The following is a 15,216-nucleotide window of genomic DNA, read 5'->3' as shown; positions in this document are numbered from 1 at the left end:
CCGAATATGGCCAAAGGGCCACCGGTTAGCAACTTCTAATCATACAAGCCCGTTATTTTCCACATGAGACAAGGTCGGCTCTGTGAGGTACACTCCAGTGTCACACAGCAAGTCAGAGGTATAGCTGGGAATCAGCATGCAGTACATATCCCTCCCACTTTTTTTCCCCCTTAAAATCATATTCAATTACAAGTTGCCAAAACATTTCTTTACATTTTTAAGAAAAATTGAAGTGTGTCGCTGAGGAAATGAGCTAGTGAGTGACGGGATGATTGACTATAACTTTTTGAAATGCACTTACAAAATTGTTCACTTTTTGAATATATTCTATCGAAAATTGATACATGTAATGCTCATGTTTTGGGCATAAACCTTTGTACATGCGGGCATTGGTCATTATTCACTGTCAAAAAGAAATGAGCTGTCAAGCCATGCAAAGACATGGAAGAACCTTAAATTAATATTACTCAGTGAAAAAGCCGATCTGAAAAGGCCACATACCATACAATTCCAACTATGTGACATTCTGTGGAAGGCAAAGCTGTGGAGATGGTTTAGATCAGCGGCCGCGGGAGCTGAGCGTGGTGGTGGGAGGGAGGGAGGAACAGGCAGAGCACAGAGGATCTTCGGGGCATTGAAAATACTCTGTATGATGCGATGGAGGTACCTACATGTCATTACTATGTTTGTCCAAACCCGCAGAGTGTACAACATCGAGAGCAAACCCCAGTGTAAACCCCGAACTTTGGATGATGACGTGTCAATGTAGGTTCCTCAGCTGTCACAAATGTACCGCTCGGGTGGGACATGTTGGTAATGGGGAGGCTCTGCTTCCGGGGGACAGGAGGTGTATGGGAAATCTGTATCTTCCACTTAGTTCTGCCGTGAATCAAAAATTGCTCTAAAAACATAAACTATTTTTTTTTTAAAAAAAATAAAATACAGATACCCCCTGCGTTTCGAAAGTGTTACTCTCCTTTATTTTTATGAAAGACTTACATTAGTACCTATTTTCATTAACCAAAAGAAATCCAAAAAGGATTTTCACTTTTAGGAAAAAGAGCAAAAAGCAAAAATAGGGTTCCACGTTCATTTTATAGTGAGCCGCGATAGGGCCAGCGAGCACCCCGGGCAGCCGGAGAGCCCCCCAGGCTCCCTCCCGGGGACCCACACAGCCTCCCAGCACCAAGCCGCCACCGCTCTGAACTGTGTCTGTGAGCATCTGCGCTTCATGGCGATTTGTTTTGCGCATTCGTTAGCAAGGCGTGTCCTAAAGTATCAGAAAAGCCTAAAGAGAGCTCTTTGGGTATTACACTTAGCGTGAAACTAGATGGAAATCAGGATTTTGCTAGCGGTGAATGAAATAAAGACATTGTGTGTGCGTCGATCTTGCCTGCATCCACTATTTGCACTATTAACACTCAGAGAGAAGGAATCTTGAAAGCTGCTTAAGTTATTATTGTTAGTAGCACCATGGTCTCTTTTAGTCTGCCGTTATCCATTACTCATTTTACTCAATAACCAGTAAAATGGAAAGTCTGGTGCTTGGGTGGAACAATGGTATATAAAGCATTAGATGTATTTGTCCCATCATTCCTGACTGTACTATATGTTAGTGTTATTTTAGGTTTTATGTCTTATTTGGTATGAATTGGTAGGTTATATTTTGGGCCTAGGAATGCTCAAAAAGTTTTCCATCTAAATTAATGGTAATTGCTTCTTTGCTTTATAGTGCCATTTTGGCTAATGGAAGGCTTTCATAGGAATACTCTACTTTTGGATAGTGGGGGAAACCTGTATGTAATATACTCTCCCCATCATTCTCCCTCCTCATTATTCAGGGGAAAAAGTTTCTTAGGGCATAACTGGCACATTGAGCTCATATAAAATAATAATTATAACACGCTGGCAACTTCTGTTTTCATAATAATGAGAACCACAATTTTTTTTTTTCTGTAGGAAAACATCTCTAATTTTATAATAGAAATAAGTAAAATGATTATAATAGAAATTGATAGCCAATAACTACTAAATACTATTTTAGTATATTAGTATATCTACTTTATAATTTAAAAAGCAAATTTGCAAATATATAAATTCTAACTCTATGAATGTTTAGAATAAATAGTGTTATTTTACTCTAATTATTTTTTTAAATCTCAGTTAAAATAATCTTATATTTTTTCACTTAATGAATTTAATTTTGTATGAATTAACCTAGGTATTTAAATTCAATAAGCTCTGAAGTCGAGGAAAAGGTATTCTGTGGTTATTTAATGATAGATAGTGTCCTTAGAGTAAATAAAATTTTTTAGATAAAGTATATCATCCTTCAAGGTCCTGTTTTTGCTTTTCTCTCATTTTACTTAATTGTAGTGAATCTGGCCAATCAATATATGTTGTTTGTAAATAGAGTCTCTTTTTATAATAACCATACACAATACCTTTAGCCTTTCACTTATTCCTCTAATTGCAGTTTCTTTGAGATTCACGAGAAAAATGAATAGCCCTTTAAAAAAATATTGTATATGTTTTAATTGTCCAAGTAAGTATTGCACTCATTTGAAATATAATTTTTAAAACCTCAAAAGTTAATCTGAAAGCTTTATTTTTTTATGTTTTATGAATTACAGCAAAACTTGTGTAACAAATGACTGTGATGCCAATAGTCTCAAAAGCTTATTCTTAGATCTTCAGACTATTCTTCCAAGAGTCAAATTTCCTATGTTTTTTAAAATTGGGAACTGCTTAAAAGACACGCATGTTCTTTAGCTGTTATAAATATTATACTTTGGCTGCATTATTTTATTAAATTGCTTTTATAGACTTTAGTGGTCATTCATGGGTCTACATGAAATGCATAAAAAATTATGAGATTTGTTATTATAATTCTATTAGAAATATTGTTGAGGATGTAGTCTATATTTTTTATACAGAGCCAGATTAAAAATTTCCTTCAGATCTGAATTCAGGAAAAGCAGTTTGGTTTTCAACACACACACACACACACACACACACACACACACACACACACCAACTTAGTTACCAGTAGATGGTATTAGCAGTTGCTTATGTAGTTAATAATGTGCACATGTGATTAAATGGACTTAATAGCTCTGTTTGTAAGTAGAATCTCTGGACTGTGTCAGAACTAATAATGATACCCACATTGCTTTGACTGCCAAGAACCATGGAGCCAAATTTGTGACCTACTTAATGACGATTGTATATATATTTCTGTGCACTAATCATATTCTTCTGCCATTTATTTAGTAATTTTCTGGCATATTTCTTCTTAGCTGCCACAAATCTTTGATACCTTCCATTATCTCTGGGACGGTATCTATCTTGATTACTCACATGCCTGCGTACCTGGCACATAGATGCTCAGTTGATATTTGTGCAGTTTCTTTTTCTTCAATGGCTTTGTGTTTATTTTCAGTATAGTGGAGGGGTGCCTCTTTTAGCTTTATGGAAGAAAAGGGTCCAGGAAAGTTTGGTTCTTAAATGAATTCTGCCCTAGCAGCTCCACTTTCAGATATAAGCATGCGATCTTAGAGAAGATAACGACTAAAGAGACTGTAATTTTCCTTGGGAGAATCTAGGAGACTCATGATTTGCCTCTTATCATGGCCCAGAGGTGATAAGCTGAGGTTAAGTATGGTAAGGAAGGCACTTTAGGGAATAAGAACAAACGGAGGAGTGAAAAGAAATCACTGCCCCTGCATTCACTCTTCTACGTTAGTGTTTAGGTAGCTGCTTCACATTTAAGGTAGTAAAAGGATAAAAAGTCAAATTTATTCTCAGCTAGTTTGTAAAATCCAGTCGTTAAACTTTAGCTTTATCCATTTTAAAATTTTATCGTTTCTCTTAGAAAATTGGTGAAAGGCATTGGGAGGTATTCTTGGCCTTAAAATAGTTATTTTATATGAAGATATACCGTGTTGAGAGAGACTTGTCTAAGGCAAATGTAGAATTCAACTTTGAAAATTTTCTGTTGACTAAGATTAGGATTATCAGTAGCATGGAATTATCATGACTCACTGAACTCCATTTAACCCGAAGTTGTAGTCATTTGAAACTTGCTGCTATTTCCCTAGAGTCATATCGTACTCGCCATTGAACGTGGAGTTCTCGAACCTTGGCTTGTGGGGCAAAAACCCAGTCTGTTTCATAATCTGCAGTCTGGATTTTAAATCTTGTATTCAAAGTGGGACAGAAGGATGAGACCTAAGCCAGAGGAAGGAACATGTTTCTAGATTGTCTTTGCCACATGCTGCTTTAATTGTGTTTTTTGGAGTCTTTCAGATGAGAGTTGGAATCTTGGTACTGTGAAGTTTTTTTGTGATAGAGGGCAAATTTCTCATTTCTTTCTTAGCCTCTGTTTATTTACTTTAAAAAATGAGTATCATAATACCTATCTTGTTTGGGTGGTTGTGAAGATCGAGATAAGATGCGCAAAAACATCTGCAGTATACCAAATACATAGGTTTCTCAGTATAAATCATTCCATACTTTTTCCTTTAATTTTGTTAATGGCCGCTTGCTTTATCTTTACTCATACCTGACCACACAAGATCAAAATGTGCTAGATACACGTGACTTATCTTTATTAAGGCATGTTCTAGTAATAGATGTTAGATAGGTCGTCTTGGATTCAATTCCTACTGCCAGATCTAATCATAAAGTGTCTTTTTTTTTTTTAATTGATAGTGCTATTTGGTGTTTCAATATCAAGTTGTTCACAGTTGGACTGAGCATACATCCCATTTGGAATTTCTAGTTTTCGTTTCTTATTTTAATGAAATTTCCATTGGCATTGGATTAAATATACAGATTTAATCCTTTGAACTACAGCATCAGTGGCTGATGCTGTGGCCTTTGGAAGGGAATAGTTTAGCAATTTTAATCTTTCTGATCTGACCCAATTAATAACATAAAATCTGTTGGAATCACATGTTAATCTGTTGTGTCAAAATATTAGATCTCTCTTTATCCACTGAGGTATTATAGTTTACTAACTTTGATTTCGTACTCTGTTCTTGAAATCTTTTGTGCTTATGATATGTATTTTGATTTATTTTAAAAATAAGCAAAGCTTACTTGAAATTGATGACTCTGAATTCTCCTTCTTAGCCCTAATACTTTCTCTGCAGGATATATTCTTTTAAACTAATATAATATTAATAGTAATGAACTTACAGAGTAGAGGGTATAAGTGGGCATTAAAAAAAAAAATTGTTAACGCACACCTTAATTGTCATGACTTTTAGCCAACCCAGTATTTTCAACAAAGCTTCTGTCTATCCTCATTGCACAAATGTTTTTACAGACATTTCCACTAAATGGTGAATGTAGCCCCAAGAGTCATTCCAGCCGGTCTGAAGGCTCCCATAGGAAGGAAGTCGAGAGTAACGACTGAGTTTTGGAAACACTCCTGTTAATAGGCATTTGCTCTTAGAGCACTTTGGTTGATACTTGTAGTATTAAGACAGCTTTTCACTTCTTTGTGACCTGACATAATAGACCGTTTTTTGGCTTAGAAACCGAAAGTATTGAGTGGGGCAGTTTGGATGAACTTGTGTGCAGGTGAGCAGGTAACGTATGGGTACAGGTCTGTGTGGAAGACCACATATACATTCATACATATATGAGAGTGCATTTGGGCTGGAAGTGATAAGAAAAAAACTGAAGTATTGTCTTACTGTTAATAAAACTTTAGTGTTGATATAATTATATGGCTGTCGAAACTCTCTTGTTCATTCATTCATCTCCTAGTTGTTGCTCAGTAATGATTGGATAGCATTCTTTTATAGAATGGTTTAGAAGCTCAGCAATACTCTATGGTCCAGTTAATACAAAATGGTACTGGGAGATAACTAGGGATTAGCTTGTATTTTTTTTAGGTCGAGTGAGTTGAAAGACCACAATTTAGCAAACTAGACAAATCTGGTTTCAAATCTCAGTTTCGTTGCTTATTAGCTATGTGAAACTTGGGGACACATTTAGCCCCTTTAAAACCTGAGATTCCTCCTACATAGAACAGGGATAACAATGCTCGTTTCATTGGATCTTTGAGATAACTAAGTAAGATGAAGTTTGCAACGTACTTATTCATATTGCCTATCGCGTAGTAAACACTCAGTTAAGGCAAATTCTTTTGTGTTTTTTAAAAAATAAATGATATTTGACAACTTAAAGATTTTTTGAATATTCGAAGTAGAACACAGATTCAATTCCACAGTAGCTTTGGGGGAGTAGTAGTGCTTTCTGCACCTTGGGAGAAATCTTGAAAAGATCACTGGGTATTGCATGTTAAGGGGTCTCGTATTCTTTAGTTTTGTAAACCACATAGACAGATGTAAGCATAATAGCTGATTATTGTCTTTAAAAGTTTCAACATTTTTATGAACTTCCATAAAATAGAAATTACTCTATATAATTTGATGTGTACCATAAGCTACAAATTAATGAATTTGAGAAAAAAATATAGTTTCTATCAAATAATATACCACCAAATTGGAGGAAATTACTTTACTGTGGTATGTCAAGATAAACCTGAAATCCCATTAGATACCAGTATTGTCATGTTTCTGAGGTTAATTGGCTGCATTCAGTTATGGGTTATGAATGGTTTCACTTGAATAATTCACCAAGCTATCAAGCAGAAAGACCAATAGTTCATAGGACTAATTGACCTTGTCAGTATAATAGAAAGACTTACAAATAAAGTTCTCTTTGCCAACAACATTGCAAATGAAAACCTCAGAAGAAACTGTTATGTCCTGTAACTGTCTTGGAATGCTTGGATCAGTTAGCGGGCTGTGGGCGGAGGTGGATCACAGTTGGCGGGGGTTGGAGGGAAATGGAAGGGATAGGAGGGAAAGTAATCAGGCCAAATGTTAGAAACACGCAGCTTTAGAAACGATTTTAACCATCTTGAATATCCGAAAGTAGTGTCTTTGAATCTCTGTAAAAGTGCGTCTTGTTTGTCGTACTTTCACTCTTGTTCTGTATCTCAAGCCCTTTTGTATAGCTTCCATAGTCATTATTGCAGTGAGCTCTTCCCTGAAAGGTAAGAATATAACTTTGACCAAGTACAGTGCTGTAATGAGGATGAAGCATGTTTGTTATCCTGCGGTCTTATTTTATTTACCGATATAAGACAAATACTGTCTAGAGCACCATTATAGCATTGAATCTAAAATGGCTTTTTGTTTGTTGGTTGGTTATTTGGTTGGTTGAAGTTTGGATTTGTGCCAGAGTGGGGGGAAGGGAGGAATGTTAGGAAGAAACACCGAGAGGACGGTCGCTCCATGATAAATTTTGATAATTTCTCTCCTCCCCCTTTTTTGGTAATGTTGAAAACCATGTATTTTATTAAAGACTCCCCAGAGCAATATATCAATCTTAAAGCAAATGTTTTCAAATGCTTTAAGAAACTTAGTGAACCAATATCAGGGCTTGGTCTTTAAAGGGAGAGAAAAGAACCCCACTTTTGTTTAAAACTCATTCGGGGGATATGGGTCCCCAAAGAAAGCTATGAGAAATTGTGCAGGAGATATCAGCCTGCCCTGTAATGCTGTAGGAGGGTGATAACATTCCTGTTGCATTTTCTTTTTTAAAATTAAAGGCATCTTTTACATTGTAAAAGACAATTGTTAAGTGGACTTCAAAACTAGTAATAAAAAATGATTTATAACGGAAAGAATTGATGGTAGATTTCACCTAGAGTAAGAAAGACAATGTGTAATAAGGGATTTTGTGGTTTTACAGCTCACTGCATGTGTTTGAAAGCTGTTCTCTCAGCAACGTGGGTGGCAGGTTATGCTACCATATAATGTATTGTAGTTGGCTCTCCACACTTGTCAGGGTTAGTGTTCAACCATTCGGAAAATTTTCCCATTGTTCTATCATGTGAACCAAGACTAGTGTTGAATTCCCAATAACTTAACAAAAAAGGTTTAATTAGAAAGTTTGAAGTTTGATTACATCTTATTGTTTTAACACAGTGCTATGTATTTTAGTATTTTATCTATTGCAGTTATTTTTCAGTCAAAAAGATATCAAAATTAAAACTTCATCTTATTCTTTAAATAGGTTTTACAGAAATCTTTGTACTGAATCTTGCCCTTTTTTCTGTATTAACACTCTATTTCCATCTCAGGCATTTTGCTTTAGATGGACCATGGCTCTTGGCAGCTAGTGCATTTTTAGCAAATAATACTGTTTCTAGTAAGAGTTGCAGAGAAAAAAAAACTTAGTGTGAGGTCCTTGTAAACTGAAGCTTTGGAACATTACTTTATTTCTTTTTTTTCCCCCCCTTTTGTGCTTCTTCTCTATTTGTGTAATGGTTATAAATTACATCCTTTCAAAAGAAGAATTAAAAACATTTAGTTTTGTTATTTTTGTAGTTGATTTTTTTTTTCTTTACCTGTTATTTTAAAGATACACAGAGAAATACGTAATTATGGTATTGAAGTTCCATTGTGCCAGCACCTCCAGAGCATAATCCAAAAAAAACAGAAAACCGCCTGCCGGGTTGTCTGCAGTGTACTTGTGTGAACATCAGTGTCTGCTGTTCACACATCATTTTTTTTACTGAAAGTTCCTTTTGGAAGAAAGACTCTGTGTTTTCTCAGTGTGGTGAAACATTTGTTGGTCCTTATATTTTAAATTTGTGAGGATTTCTGTTTATAGGAGTAGTTGTCATAGATGTGTATTACACGATTGTCACTGGCACATCAAGAAGCAGAGAAAAGGCTTATATGTTTATGTGCTATAATGAAAAACTTGAAATGAAATATAAAGTATTGAAGGTAAGAAATAATGAGCTTTTGTTGGAGATATATATGAAGAAGGATTGATTTAAATATTGACTTTTGCCCTTTAAAATCTATTTTATTTATAAAGTGAGGTGTTTCTTGGCTAGATGAATATAAAAAGTCATAAATTTGTCCTGTATTTCAGTTTAAATTCAGATAATTAAATATGGTGGCTTCTAGACACTATTGAGTTAGTAAATTTTTTCAGTTGACCCTATGTAATTAATCAAGAAATGTATTAGAAAGTATATTTATAATCCTTAGATAATTTTTAAGTTTTTAATCTTACTCATTTCATTTTTATTCTTATATGCTGCTGGGTGTCGTATCAGACAGCAAACTTGCAAAATGTGGTCCAATGTGTTGGCAGCCTGACTCTTTCACTCAGACTCATAAAACATCAAAAAGAGAAAGCATTTACCAGATAGTAGGGAACTTCAGGTTTAAATTTGGTGAAATGAAAGTTGATGCCCACGGTCTCCTAAGGTTTATTTGAATCATTCAACATCATTTGTTTTTTTTTCTTAGAAATTTTCCACATAAAGGTTAATAAAAGAGTAAGTATACATGGCTTTGCTGAAACTAGATTTTTACCCATTTGAACTGTTTTTCATTGAGAGATGATTTCAGGTTTCTTTGCTTCTGCATTTTATTCTGAGTTTCTTGATCAATTAAAATGCATTTTTACATTTCATAGTAATTATATCAACCGTTTAATTATTGTTTCTTCTGATTATTAGAATGAGATTACAGTCTATGTGGGACCAGTTTTTACATTCAGTCAATTGGTCCAGTGGGCAATGATGCTTGCTGATCTCTCACGAGGTCTCAATTTGCTCTTTATTAGCCTTAACCTTTCTTTCACTCCTATAGATGGGTGAGATTATCATCTAAGCAAGATATGTCTCACACATACCTCCCGGAAAGGAAGTAAAAGCATCAAGTCCTTAACATATTAGTTTTATAGGGGCCTAAGACGCCGAATCTTCTGATTGCCACGAAGCCTAATTGCTCACAGGGCAGCCTGGCACATTGCCACTTCCCCATTGGGCTGTTTGTTGGTGCTCGTGAATAGAACAAGAATGTCTTTGCTTTTCTGCTCAGTTGTCACTGGTTGCAGTTGTAGGAAACAAGTTAACATTTTTCTCAAAATGATAGTAATTCACATCAAGATGAAGTCAAACTTCATAACGTCTGAGTAATAAGTAATAGAGTTAGTTTAGTGCTTTAAAAATTCATGTTAAGTAAAATTCATTATCTTACTGCAAAATACTAATTTTGTATAACTCCACCTTCACTATTCTAGACAGATGTTTTAGATTTGGATAAACACTTTTAAAAGTAAATTATGAGGTGGGTTTTTTTGTACTTTTTGTACTTTTATAAACAAAATTTATATATATGAAGTATGGGGCCAATGAAAATCACAGATCTTGCAAGCAAAATGTGTGTATGTGTGTGTATTCAGATGTTTTGAAAACCTATTACTGAGAATATTAGAGATGGAGATGTTTGCATTTAATTTTTAATATAACTGGAGGTGTATATTGGGTTTTCACCTCTGCCTAGACCTTTAACAAGAACTTCCTGTGTTCCCCTTAATATACTTTAGTTCTAGGTACCATAACTAATAAGAAACAATGACTATTGTGAGGCTTCATACAGTTACTTTCTTCATTTTTTCCCAATCCCCTTTAGAGTTCCATAACTCTTTGAAGCATATATAGGATTATAGCCCTTCAAATTGCCATATTATATTTGCTTGTACTCAGAATATATTCTTGTCTTTTTTTGTTGTTGTTTCAGACAGACATACTTTAAGAATACATTATACTTTGATATTCAGAGTTTTGGTAGGATATTACTTTCAAATCCTGGCTTCATCCTTCGCCAACTAGGTGACCCACAGCAAATGATGTAACTTTTCAGCTATAAGTTAGAGATGTGGTGTTGGGATGATTAAAACAAATGTGGGTTAAGTGCTTGGCATACAGTAGCAGCTCAATAAATGGTAGCTGAACAGAGCAAAGCCTTGAAAACTGGTAATGTTTTAATAGGCTGTGGAAGTACCCACTAGTGTGTTTTTCTGTGTAATCTCATAAAAATTGGGGAGTTTTTGGTACACATAACTATTGGATATACATTTTTGAGTTGATAAAGATCCATGAGCATGGGCTTTGGAGTCATCTACTGGAGTTTGAGTTTCTGCTCTGCCACTTGACTGACTGTGCACCTTGGAAAGGTAACTTCTCTGTGCCTCAGATTTCTTGTGTATAAGATAAATATGAAAGTAGTGTACTTCATAGGGCTGTTGCAAAGCTGAATTAAAGTCAGTACATGTAAAAACTCTTAAAACAATGCCTGACAAAGACTAGGTGCTCTAAACATGTTAGTTTTTGTTAACTGTTATTATCTCATAGAAAAGGAAAAATCATAAAGCCAGAAAACTTGAATAGAGGCAGCCTTAATTAATGGACGTCTCTTTCATCTACTGAATAATTCCCATTACCTTTCTTTCCAACCCCCTTCAGAGCTCCACATCTCCTTAAAATGTTTTTAGGATTATATTGCAGTTGGAATTCTGCTTTTTATTTATTACGTTCACAAAATTATGATATCTTTACAGTAAAAATCTTTAGATATCTCCTAATCAAATATGTCTGTTGAGTTTGTCACCTGCTTTTTGTAAGTCTCGCCTTAGTTTTTTAACAGTCCTTTTGAAGGTAGCTTGATGGTGAATATATTTTCTTAAAGCCTTCATTGCTATATTGAACATTTTTTAAAAAGGTGATTGGGTCTCCGTATATCTTTCTGCTTCAATTGGATTTTTAAAATAAGCAGTTATTTACTTAGTGGTTAAATGATTTATATAAAAAGCATTTTATAGTGATTCTTTGGGATCTTAAATTCCTGATTCCCTCATCTATTTTTCAGTGGTTTATAATACAGTGGTAGGCCATTAAACAGCCTGTTTCCTTAAATATGTTACTGACGTGTGAACCTAAACACTATCTTTTACCTTTCCTTGTTTTGAGTATTCATTTACTATTTAGCTTTATGGTGATAAAATGACAGTGACCTTTTTAATCTGCTATATTTTAAAAATTACTCCTGCATGCGAAAAGTCTAAATTTGTATATGTTTGCATAAGGTTTTCTCATAGCTACTGTACATACAAATTCTGTTTCATTTTTGTTCTAAGATAATGGAAATTAATGTAAAATGTAAATGAAATATACATTCATTTAGTTTAGATCTCATTTAACAGCAAATCATAATTTACCTGGATTATCAAGGACTTGGAAAAAGCTAAACCTCTTTTACAGCGTGAGAAATTCTGCAACTGTGTGCTGGAATTTCTGCAGTTTTTTTCTTTTATGTCCTTAGTGCTTCTTCCTCTCCAAAGTTTATAAAACACACACATACAGTTTATATGTATAAATTTTTTAATGTAAGAAATGGAACTTTATTAGCAGCCCAGATGCTGGGAGTATACCATATTACAGTCCTTTCACTACCCTTAAGAGGTAACCACTAGCTTAACTTTTTTTGTGATATTTTTAAGGACTGTTCAAGATAAGGCTGAATAGGTAAGCAAGGACCAGCATTAGCTTTTTAATATTTTTATCCACTTTAAGTTTAGTATTTTTAATTTTAAGCATATTTTTATTACAGTAAAACATGTATATAGGTTAAAAGTCTAAAAGGGCCGTAATAGTATTTATAATAGCACTTTCACCCTATCCCATGTGCATTCCCATCCCACTTGTCGGGAGCAATCTTTTTAGCTATTTTAGCCTTTTTTTAGGGGTGGGGGATAGAGTATTTGCTTTCATATTTCTAAATAACATGTATATAGATATCTGTAATATGTACAATTCTAGATAATATATGTGTACATATTTATATTTAATGACATGATCTAATGATAGTCTATCTATAAAGCATTAGGATTTAGTTCTATAATCCCATTTCTTCTCTCATATACTTTTTTCTCTTCATCTTCCTAGTAGTTTTTTTTGTGGTATTTGCTGAAATCGTTATACACAATTTCATTATTATGACTATGTAAGTATTGTTTATAGCTGATTCATGTTATGTCCTATGTTTAAATTTCGTTTTTAGGTATAATTTTATTTTTCTAGAATTAATAGTTTCCTCATTGTTTCCCTTAAATTTAAAAATGTTACCAGTTATCAATATATCCCAAAATTATCTGGCAGATCTATAAAATTCCTTTTTGAAACAGTCACATACACTCTCCTGGTTCCACATATTTTTTTCTTCGCCACATCTCCTGTGCCTCCTACTCAGCTCCCGTGTCAGTGTGTCATAGAAGTTCAGTCAGAGAAGCAGAGCACCAGGGTGTGTGCGTGTGCGTGTGCGCATGTGTGTGTACAGCATATATATGTGGGAGGGGCGGCAGTGTGTAATGAGGGATTTGTTACAAGGATTTTATCTTACACAAGGAGGAGTTGGTTAAATAACTCTGTAAAGCTGTTTTCACGTCCAGTGCTAGAGCTTGAAGTCCACAGGCCTGGGTGCTTACTTCAACGTGAGTGTGAAAACCAAAGTGGCTGCCGTTTCATTTCTGCCCTCCAAATCTTGCATGAAAATATCCCTTGTGTTCCACTAACTAGAAACATGCAAGGAAGGAGATTCTGGGAAATGTAGTTTAGGCTAGCCAAGGTGACACATTACAGAGCCACTAGAGTGGCCATGAGAATGTTTCTCTCAGATCTCTGACCCGGGGGTAACTGACTGATGGCCCAGCTGCTGCTCTCCGAAATCCATCACCATGCCAGTGCCAAGGCCACACTTTCCAGTGTTCCCCCAGCCAGTGAGTAGGCACAGCAAGGGTGCTCAAGCAGGGTCCTTCCGGGGGACTCTGGCGTCTTCAGAGAGGCAACTATCGCTTCAAGACTTAACAGCCGTGCAAAACTTCCCCCTGGGACCATGCCGTATACAGTCTGACGGGGCCCACCCAACTCGCTTCCTTCCCTGTCTCCTTCCCCTGGGCTCAGCCCTGCATCACTGACAGCTCCTCGAGCCTCCCCTGGCTCCCTCCCCATTCGTCTCACGACTTTTCCCCTAATAAATTTCTGGTATGTCTATTCATGTTTGGTGTCTGTTTCCTGGAGGACCCAGACTGACAGCTGTCTTCTTAGGACAGCCTTTCAGCATCATCCTGGGAATTTTCTCCACCTCTTTTTTGGTAGATTCCTTGTTTCCTGGATCAGAGGTCTTCATCTTTCTTGATTTACTTTCTTTTTTGGTGGAATGCATACTCCACATGGGCAGGAAAATTGGTGGAACCTTGCATGACTGAAAACTTTAATCTCACCCTCGAGGGATAAGTTGGCTGGGTATGGAATTCTAGTTTGAAAAGTAATTTTTCATCACAATTTTAAGTACATTCTCCATTGCCGTATAGTTTACAGTGCCACTTTTTATATTTGATTCTTTGTGTGTGACCTATTTTTCTCAGACAGATGTATTTTTAAGCACATAATTTCAAGTATTCTATATAGCTTAGAATTAATAAGTCTTAACTTTATTAATCTTTAAATTTATCTCTTTACTGAGTTACCAGTTATTTTCTGTTTACAACATTCTCTCTAGTCAACCATGTCACATATATATAGTATAAAACTACAATATTATACAAAGATCTTGGTCAGACACATCATTAGATAAAATCCAGAATACAGTAATAAACTGTGTCAAAGAGCTGTTCTGAGAGGGAATTGATTTGGCAAGGTGGGGGTCACTGGTGACTTTGACAAGATTGGTTTCTTTGGTGGGACAAAATTCAGATTGGAATGGGATAAAGATAACTAGCAGGTGAAAAAATAAATAAAACTTTTCAAGTTAGTGCATATATGGAGAAAGGACTCAAAAGGGGAGATGTTGGAAAGAAAGAACAAGGAGGAATACAGAAAAATAATTTATTTTGAAGGTTTTGAAATTTTCATTTATTGAGGTTCAAACCAGAAATGGGAGTAAAAAGAAAGGAATTTGGGCAAAATTTTGCCTTTCATTAATTTTCTGTTTAAAATATAAAATATAAATAATTTTTGGCTTAAATATATTAACTTTTTAATCAAACATTTCCAAAAGTTAAATACACACACACACACACACACACACACACACACACACTATATACTTGGGGTTTTTTAAGTCTATCAAATAAGTTTAAATATTGGTAGTATCAGAATAATAACGTTTTAGAGATGACTGAGAATTTCAGACTGCGCCCAATAGAACTAAAGTAGACACAGGAGTTGGTGTTTATGACTTCCAGGCAATATAGTCGAAGGTGAAGCCATTTGAGAGATATTAAGAGCTGTACATACTTTGTAATATATTTTTAGTGATGGAGATCAAT

The 15,216-nt window shown here is 35.2% G+C and overlaps 1 protein-coding gene across 11 annotated transcripts in view; it reads left to right on the top strand.

The window, feature by feature from the left end:
• ANAPC10 (anaphase promoting complex subunit 10) overlaps positions 1-15,216 on the top strand; it is a 246,919-nt gene that overhangs the window by 21,883 nt on the left and 209,820 nt on the right. For 2 of the 11 annotated variants that reach the window (XM_016164039.2, XM_036233527.1), the window contains one exon: positions 703-957. The exons of the other annotated variants lie outside the window; for them this stretch is intronic. In XM_016164039.2, coding sequence (XP_016019525.1) covers positions 703-735 — 33 coding nt within the window. In that variant the 3' untranslated portion in view covers positions 736-957. Of the gene's footprint in view, positions 1-702; positions 958-15,216 lie in introns of those variants that run through there. 11 annotated transcript variants of the gene reach the window in all.

This window comes from Rousettus aegyptiacus, unplaced genomic scaffold (genome assembly GCF_014176215.1).
Source record: "Rousettus aegyptiacus isolate mRouAeg1 unplaced genomic scaffold, mRouAeg1.p scaffold_m13_p_16, whole genome shotgun sequence".
NCBI lineage: Eukaryota > Metazoa > Chordata > Mammalia > Chiroptera > Pteropodidae > Rousettus > Rousettus aegyptiacus.
The sequence above is the reverse complement of the archived record's forward strand: the minus strand, read 5'-3'. Positions and strand labels throughout refer to the sequence as shown.